At 36.8% G+C, this 9,309-nt stretch overlaps 1 protein-coding gene across 1 annotated transcript; it reads right to left on the bottom strand.

Annotated features, from left to right (window-relative positions):
• Nucleotides 1-2,596: 2,596 nt before the first annotated feature.
• LOC109207603 (rho GTPase-activating protein 5-like) lies at nucleotides 2,597-7,262 on the bottom strand. The gene is made up of 5 exons (XM_019370545.1): nucleotides 6,314-7,262; nucleotides 5,257-5,377; nucleotides 5,044-5,163; nucleotides 3,625-3,855; nucleotides 2,597-3,441 (listed from the first exon to the last, which is right to left on the bottom strand). The coding sequence occupies exons 1-5, from the start codon at nucleotides 6,742-6,744 to the stop codon at nucleotides 2,950-2,952; spliced, it is 1,395 nt and encodes a 464-aa protein (XP_019226090.1). The 5' UTR covers nucleotides 6,745-7,262; the 3' UTR covers nucleotides 2,597-2,949.
• Between the last annotated feature and the right edge of the window lie 2,047 nt (nucleotides 7,263-9,309).

The raw sequence follows: 9,309 nt of genomic DNA, 5'->3' as shown, positions 1-9,309 counted from the left end.
ATTCTGAAAAAAAAAAAAAAAAAAAAAGGACGAAAATGCAGGAAGAAAGAACATTGATTTCGTTAGTTTTTTAAGTGGTTGAGAAAACAAAAAAAAAAAGAGACGTCATAAAGGTTTGGGGTTGGAGAGGGCCTGAGGCCGTACAATGAGAAGTTTTCATGGTTTTGCGTCACTAATTTCGTACAATAATTTCTTTTCCTTTCTCTGGTGAAAAAAATATATTTTGATTGTCATATTGTTGTCTTGTACTCATGAAAGAGAGAATTTTGTCACGTTTCTTTGTCGCCAAACCAATTTCACTAAACTTTTTAGCCTTGACACCTTACCGTTTTTCCATGATATTAAATTGATATATGAAAAAGAAATTCATATAGTTGTTCGTTTTATAATTTGGTCAATTATTTTTACTTCACCTTGAGATAGGCCATTTGAAATTTTAAACACATGTTTGAGAGGTATTTCAATTGAAATAATGATTTTTACTCACAAAGCTTTAACGTAAACCAAATACTTTTGTGTTTGGCTTTACTCTTTTCCTTTATTTTTTTTCCTTCAAACAACCCGTTGGCTTTTCTTCCTTTCTATGAAGGAATTTTTACTTCCTATAGCAAAGGTTAACACCTTATTTATTTTAAATAAATACCACTTAAAAAAATTATATTCTATAGATACCTTTTAATGTTTATAGCAAAATATCTAATTTTGGTTACCTCCTACCCCTAAGCCACTAAATACGTTATTCAGTTACACTATTTTCTTTCTCTCTCTACTTTAATACATGCCAGACTATTTCGATTTGCTGAACCCTAAACCCTTCCGTTGCAATACAACTGCAGAAGAAATCCTTACGTCTCCCTATTCACATAGCTATGGCGAAGAACAAAAACAAGAATAAGAAAAATGGTCGTGCGGCTATGGATGTCTCCTCTGACGAGACGGTCACGGGTCCCCAAGCAGTGTTAGTAATTTCTGCAACCGAAATTGAATCCAAGGGAGATGAAGAGTCCGATCGACGGCGGCATGGGATTAGTGAGATTCAGGGTTTTTGCTCGACGGCAGATTCGCCCGAAATTAGGGTTTGTTCTTGAACAAAGACAACGGAGTTTGGGGTTGAGCAACTTGATTTTCTGTTAATATATTTCAATGTTTTTTCAACGTATCACGTTGTATTTTCATGTATTTCATTGTCTTTTTTTTAATTGTAATTCAATGTATCTCGTTGTATTCCATGTATTTCATTGTATTCACTATCTTTTTTTTCTATTGTATTTCAATGTATCCCGCTGCATTCTATGTATTTCATTGTATTCACTGTCTCGCTATATGCCATGAATGTATTCATTTTTTTTAATTAATATAATTTATGTATTCAAATGTATTATATAATTTCTCTGAATATTGCTATATTTTTGGGGTATTTTTTGGTTGAGAATCTTTTTTATAACTGGAAATACAACTTTTGTGTGTTATAATTGAGTTTGTTGAGTTATATTAGGAGTCTATTATGTTAATTGATTCACTTTCCGTTTAAAAACAGTGTAATCCCTTGTTTCAGGCCATGAATACAGTCGAATATAATAATCTGTCCAGCTGTAATTCCAGGTTTCACGCCATGAATACAGTCGAATACAACAACTGATTAACTGGACTTCCCTGATTCACGCCTATTTTTGCTATTGTATTCATGAATACAGTAGTTTAAATACATCTAATATATCTTATAACAACAGAAAATGTATCTACAATTCGTAATATAGCAAATGATATCTATAAATAGCTAATTACCACTAAAAGATAGTGTTTTATGAAAATTTCTTATTACGAAACCACTTGGCTTTTCGATTGAGGACATTCTGTGCCATCACAGGTGGTCTGGTGAATGGTTGATAACTTGGGCTTTCTCCAAGGCACCCAATATATAGATTCCTCAATTCATTGTGCATGACGCGACTTAACAGGCCCAAGGTAAAATAATTGCACATTTTATTCACCAAATCTTAAAACCTTATATGAAAACTACAAAAAAGAAGGAAAAACAATAAAAAATTTAAAAGTACTTAAAGCTAATTGTGAGAATAATACAAAAAGATTCACGCAATGGAGGAGTATAACGCCAATCCAATAGTAACAGCTAAGAGCTATAGTATAAGGTGCTTCCTGTGTATAGAGTAGCTTCTTCAGTTGACAATTGACACTATTGCCCTGCTCTTTGCCAAAATGCACCAAATATTAGGCTCCCGCTTGGCCATAAATTTTGGCATTCGTTTTTCAATTTTTTTTTTAAAAAACATTGTTTGTCTATAAAATATGATCATGTTTTGTGTGAAAATTTCAAAAAATTCCAAGTTCCTAAAAACTGGTTTAGGGAGTTTTTGGGTGAAATTTTTTCTTCCACTCATAAAACTTCAAATTTTCTTCAAATAAAATACATGTCCCAACAGAACTTCAACTTTCAAAAATTATTTTTCAACACAACTTCAAAAATTTCTTTTACAAATTTCAATGAAATCTATGACCAAAGGCTAGCTACAACAACAACCTAATAGAATCCCACTAGTGGGGCCTGGGGTCCAAACGCTAGCTAGGAGTCCTTAAATAAAAACAAACTGCTTTCTGCTCATTTCTAATATTTGAGTCAAACATTACCAAGTATACATAATTCCCCTTGTTTTACAGTACTCTAATGCTGTTATTGCTCTAGGGTAGCTGGCAAATGAAGTAACAAATTATACTCTGAAGCACATCTTCATCAATATGTTCATCAAACTACAAGTTAGTACCTGGAACACTCTACAAATAAAATGCTTCTCTCACTAGATTATGTATGGAACAAACATTACTGATAACACTATTAGTACAAACTGCAGCAAATATTAAGGATCAAAGAGATAACTGATCCCATCCTGGGGTCACCCATCTCATGCCAGTGCTTCTTCACCTCCTCTCCTACTATTTACAGTCCCGAATAAGTCTGCTCTTCTTCACTGGCTTACTCAGTTGAAATACAGGATGCCTGTATAGCTTTTGCATTCCCTTCCTTAAACTAAGTCTAATCATTGTGTTCTCACCCTCTTCAGTGTCAAATCCCTCTCTAAACCTACTCTCTAGTGTTTGTCTTCTGCGAGCAACTGGAGAGGTCCTCACAACAGAATCAGATTCCTCTCCAGCATCACTTGTACTCTTACAGTTCCAGAATTGCTCCTCTGACTCGCATTCTGTTCCGTCTAAAGTGGCACTTCTTGAGAGTTTACCAGCATTTTGTTTTTCACAAGAATAGCCATCCACATAATCTACCATGCAACTGGTATTATTAGCACATGATGACTGTATTTGGCATGTCACATGTGATTCTTCTCTTTCACGAAGGGTCTTCATAATGAGTGTCTTAAGGAGGTTCATGACTTGGACTGCATGAATCAGTGCAGTCAATGGATCAGCCATCTGCAAGAGTTATTATCCCAACATTAGTATATGAAACACAATCTACCGAAGGACATACCAAATCATTCCCAATTTTAGACAATTGGGTAAAACTAACCCTCTGATCTCAGTTCCCATCCAACATGCATTCGTGAAGGAAAACATAATAAGTAAAAGCTACACTATTGAAAAGTTCTCAAGTACCTGAGTCATGTTTGGAGCAAAAACCATGGCAATATTCCTTGCATTCATCTTGTTATAATGCTCATTATGCACAACGTCTGCCATTAAATTGATTGCCCAGTCAAGCAGTGCAGCTTCAGTTGCAGGAAGTAACTTCACAAGTTGGGTGCAGTCTTCCTCAGTGTTGCAGTGCATCACCTGCTCCGGGGTTAGAGAATCTAGTACACCTGTAGGCAGCTCCCTAAACCATGCCTGGAGACATATGGAAAGTATTTTCTCATCTGCGTGATAAAGACTATTTCTGGGCCAAGTAGATTGTCATTGAATTAGGGTTTACATTGTCATTTAAGGGGTGACAAGGTGGGTTGCTCTGATGGTAAGCACCCTCCACTTCCAACCAAGAGGTTGTGAGTTTGAGTCACTTCCAACCAAGAGGTTGTGAGTTTGAGTCACCCCAAGAGTAAGGTGGGGAGTTTTTGGAGGGAAGGATGCCCGAGGGTCTATTGGAAACAGCCTCTCTACTCCAGGGTAGAGGTAAGGTCTGCGTATACACTACCCTCCTCAGACCCCACTAATGGGATTATACTGGGTTGTTGTTGTTGTTGTATTGTCATTTAAGGGGTCTATCTGAAAACAAAATTTAAGTAGCCAGAAAACACTATTTTGGTCCCTGAGATAATTATATTATACGAGGGCTACTTTTCTCATGAAATAAAGGCAATTCAGATCTAGCTTAGTGGTATTATAACCAAAAGACTAAGAACAGTCTTGACGAGCATAAATTTATATAGGATCTTGACACAGTAGCAATAAGTAGTTCATCTACCTCATGTACAGAAAGAGTTCATTGGAAAAGAGAAACTAAGACCTACGATATGCTCCTTTGGAAAATAATCCCATAGAAAGCACCTAGAACACTCATCTTTGTTTTCCTTTATGTTCAAGAAGCATCTTTTTTTGTTGACCAATGTCATGATTTGTTCACTTCCAAATATTCCCCACTTGTGGGAATACACTGAGTATGTTGTTGTTGTTGTTCACTTCCAAAAATTGCACAAGAACGATGTAGTAAACAAAAGGGTAAATGCATGTAAGTTTTATAACCTCTTTTAGTTTTCTCATTCTTGCCCAGACCCAGTAACTTTTATGCCAAATCTTTGATCTGCCTATTGTTTTCCCTAATCTATCTTGTAATGGAATCCAAAGGTCAAACTTGTTTTTTCCCTATACCATTTAGCATATTGACATATACTCCTATGTGACAATAGACTGGGAAAGTACTTAAACAGGCTAGGCATAGCAAAGGTGGATATTTAAATTTGCATTATAGTTTACTTCAGAGCTTCAAGATCTTGCTAGCATCTATTCCAGTTGTTAGTTTCAACTTAAAGAATGCAGCAACAAATGAAGATGGATGACGGATGAATATGTTAAAGCTACCTTAATCAATCCGGCCAAACAATGGACATCAATTCCATATGGAACAATGCCTCTATTCAGCTGGCTCCTCACAGTTTCTTCTTGACTATTCTCAGCATTTATCCGGAATATTCCTTCTGCCTTCAACCAAAATGCCGAAAAGAATGCAAGTTTCAGCACATCTAATTTTAATATCATATTTTAGATTATTCAAGTACAAAGAAAGAGGAATACTTGCAGGCCTCCTTCAGTATACAGACGACTTTGCAGCTTAAGAAGAATTGTTGGCACACTGTTTCCTCTAAGGTCATATGAACATTGCATTGACTGGACAGAAACCCCAAATACACTTACACTGCAAGAGTGCAAGTACAATAAAAATGTGAGAACTACAAGCTCTCAGCATAAGGAATCTGCACAAGAAATGAGTAAGACAGCAAGCTCCGGCAATAGTCAGGAACATATGCAACCACTAGTAGCTGACAGAAAAAAATAATCTAAATAGCAAATTTTAATGTGCAGCCTTGATGACAGTAGAACAAAATATAGCTATAATATCATGAAACTCTGTCCTTATGATGAAAGGGAGCACAACGATAAAAGTTGCCGCCGTGTGACCATGAGGTCACGGGTTCAAGCCGCAAAAACAGCCTCTTGCAGAAATGCAAGGTAACGATGCGTACATAAGAACCAATGTGATTCGGCCCTTCTCTGAACCCCGCGCATAGTGGGAGCTAGTGCACCCGGCTGCCCTTTTTAATTGTTTTCTTTACGATGGATAGTATCAATTGAGCAATTCTCTCTTATGAGGTACTAATAGATAAGAAGGAATACTTCACTCAGCTGGTTATTTATGTATATCAACTTTAACAGCAAGATAAAGCATGTAAGACAGATTCAGCAATTGATTGTGGCCCTGCATTAGATCTAGTATATCAATCACTCAATCAACTATACTCAGTCTCAAACTGGTTCGGATCAACTATATGGAATACGTAATATAGATTCCACTCTGTTCGGTCCTATTCATTTCAAAACTGATAAACTGATTTTCTCTCAGGTTCTACTTCCATATCGTTTACTCACACTCAATTTGTTGTTCATCGGCTGTAAGTTAGATAAATTAATGAAAATGTAGTTTCCAGATCTAGGTAAACCCTGTACCCCAGCTTACCACAAGATAAACTCACCTCCTTGGTCATTAAAATTAAATGGAAAGAAATTGTAATACTAGGAATGAAATGAGGCATATTGGGATAAGAAATAGAAGAGGGAAATTTAAGGGGGGAACCTTGCGCTGGGGACTTTACGGGGGACTTCAGGCTGGAGCTCAATAGGGAGGCCAAGGAAGCCATCGAAGCGATCGAAGGTGACATGAGAAACATGGCAGACATCGGTGGGCCACCCAATGTCCATGTTAGCCACGTCATCCCTATCCACGCTGCAAGTCACCAGCGACTTCCGGAGCGCCGCCACAACTACCGCCAGAATTGGAGAGGGGTTGTTATGATTGCTCTGACGTCCACCGGCAGCCCGAATCCGACTCCGTTGCCTCTGGTCCGGACTTGAAAACCCCTCCTCCCCTTCTTCCTCTTCTTCTTCATCATCTACTTGTTCGTAGTCATAGAGAGAGGAGCAGCGAGGAGACAAGTCTAGAACAGAGGAGTTGGAAGCAGAGACACGGCCAAATGTATACGACTTGGATCGCAACAGACGAGTCATTGAGAATTAAGTAATTCCTAGCAGCAGAATAATATAACAACAGGATTTAATCTGCTCAATAGTATGAACAAAGGAATGAAAATGAGGGGGAGAGGTTAAGAAAAGGCGTAAAGAAGATAACATACATGCATTATTAATACAAAGAATTAGTAATGATGGAACTGACAAGGGGTAAGAGGGGTTGCTTTGCTTGTGAAGGAGAAGAAGGATAGAGGGGACAATTATTATGGACATGAGAGTGAGTGAATAGGAATAGTTGGAATGAGGGCGATGGATGGGTTGGGTATAGGGGTGCGGGGTCACCAACTCATTATTATAATTACTCTGTCTTTTTGGATTTTTGTATCATCAGCTCGTGACTTACCTGCAAATACCAGGTACGTACAAACTCTTTTTTGTGTTTGAGTTTGAGTTTGACCGGCCGGTGACTCTGATGGGGCCGCCGTGCCAAGCTGCCGGAGAAGGGAGACACCACCGGTGTCAGCACTCGGTTGTTAAAAGTTAGCAAGGAAATGATCAAATACATACCTATCCTCCGTGGGCAATCTTTTACACACCCAACTTTTCTATAGTGTATCTAAGATACACCACTTTACCCACGTGGTCAGTTGGTCAGTGCGTATTTTTACCATCAAATGAAGCGCGTGAACAGGAGAAATTTTGTATCAGTTGTCAGGTTTTTAGTTTTGTTTTGTTAAATTTAAATAGGGTCGTCTTCTTCCTTGTTTAAAAATCACCCAACCATGGCTGCTTCCTGGCACTTAATTAGACCCATTTCTCTCCACCCGATCTGCTCTTTTCAAATATGATTTTTCATATCTCTTCTTGTTCATCATTCGTCTTTAGTTTTTTAGATTGTTTTGTTAAGAAATTATAACTAGAATTCAACAATTCAACTCTTTGTAGCTCCACCAACCATTAAAGCTTGGCTCAAGTATATGTACAAAAAATTCTTTTCTTTTCTAGAAAAGCTTAGCTTGAGCTTTTGTCATGGTTAAGTTAAATTTTTAGAAATGGTGGATTTTTTTACAGCCACCTCAAGCTTTTGCAAATAAGAATACTCTTTAAATTTGTTAATGGGTAAATTTATAAATGATTAAATTGTAAAATTTTTAATCTTCTTCGCTAAAAAATGCACATTCCTCTTTATTATTACTACCTTGCTGCTTTAGTTGTAAAAATCGAAAGAGCAAGAAATTGAAAGCAAGGTGATGGCAGCTATGGTGGATAGGATGAAGAAGATACAGATATAATTGTAATTTTATGTGTTATCTTTTTATTATTAGTCAGTGACACATGTCACGACTTTATTGGCGCGTGACAATACACATGCTTTGAATATCCGGTGAAGAAAAAAGTGGTGTGTCTCAGACACACTCGACAAAGGTTGAGTGTGTAAAAGGTTGCCGTGTGTAATAGGGATTTGGATGCAAGGTCTATGGGTAAACTATGCAAGGTCTTCAGGTTCATGTAATTTTGATACTATTCTTTCAAAATTTAATAGTTGTTGGAATATATAATTCGAGGAAATTATTTAATACTATAATCTTTTACAATCTGAATAGAATCAATGAAATAACAAAGGTCTCTTATTATTATCTATTATGTGTGAAAGTAAAGATTTCTTGAGAAATTTGATATAGAACTAATTTTTTTTTTTTTTATGGTAATAGATCACAAAACCAATTGAACATACTTTAACATCAAATTTTGAGTTCTAGTGTTGAACGATTTTGTTTTGTTTCCCCCTTGTTTCCTCACTCAGCTAAAGACATTAGTTTACATGTTTCACCAGAAAAGGGGGTTTGGGTGTCTTGAATATCTAAGTAGGGGGAACGACATTAATAAGAATTAAGCAGTGAACAATAGAGTGAGAATTCTCGAATTTAAGTATCTAACTAACCGTGCTTGTAGTAAATGTTTTTACATAAATGAATTATTCCTAGCTAAAGGAAGGAGAATGTATGTAGGCGGGCTGGGGAGACGGAATGGCAGCATTAATGCTATCATTTACACATAGTTTGATAGTACTAGTATATACTTTCTTCTACTTTGTTTATTTTTCTACTCTAACATGTACGTACACTTTATTATATGTACTGTTTCGCTTCGGCCAACCCAAATTTTAAGACTACTTAATTGACATGCTTAATGTTCTCTTACTAAAATTTGAATCCTAATTTCTAAAATTTGCACCCATTTTATTGACCATTAGGCTATACCCCTTAGAATCAATAAAAATCCGATCTTAGCTTCTTTTCTTTTTCTTTAATCTGTGAAAGTGGGAAACAGTAAATTTGCGAGGAATTACTATAGCAGCACCGGTATTGGAAGACAACCGATTAAGTTGCATGCACGAGGATTAAATACAAAGCGGGAATAATATCAATTCAAAGCAGGAAGAGAGATGATGCTTAATTATCTGCTATTTCAGTTGGCGAAAAGGACAAGGGAGTGTTGTGCAACATGTCTTCCTTTTGTTGCATTGGCATTTGCAACAACAACAAGTGTATTGAGCCTTCTCTTTTCTATTTTTCCTTCACGTTCATTGGCAATTACCACAGC

Source organism: Nicotiana attenuata, unplaced genomic scaffold, assembly GCF_001879085.1.
Source record: "Nicotiana attenuata strain UT unplaced genomic scaffold, NIATTr2, whole genome shotgun sequence".
Lineage (NCBI taxonomy): Eukaryota > Viridiplantae > Streptophyta > Magnoliopsida > Solanales > Solanaceae > Nicotiana > Nicotiana attenuata.
The sequence above is the reverse complement of the archived record's forward strand: the minus strand, read 5'-3'. Positions and strand labels throughout refer to the sequence as shown.

What these genes read in the sequence shown, in the direction of transcription:
- LOC109207603 (XM_019370545.1), bottom strand. Translation starts at nt 6,744, where the DNA reads ATGACTCGTCTGTTGCGATCCAAGTCGTATACATTTGGCCGTGTCTCT. An exon ending in ATACTGAAGGAGGCCTGCAA is followed by an intron (nt 5,164 to 5,256) that starts GTATTCCTCTTT and finishes TTTTGGTTGAAG; the next exon opens with GCAGAAGGAATATTCCGGAT. An exon ending in TTGCTCCAAACATGACTCAG is followed by an intron (nt 3,442 to 3,624) that starts GTACTTGAGAAC and finishes TAACTCTTGCAG; the next exon opens with ATGGCTGATCCATTGACTGC.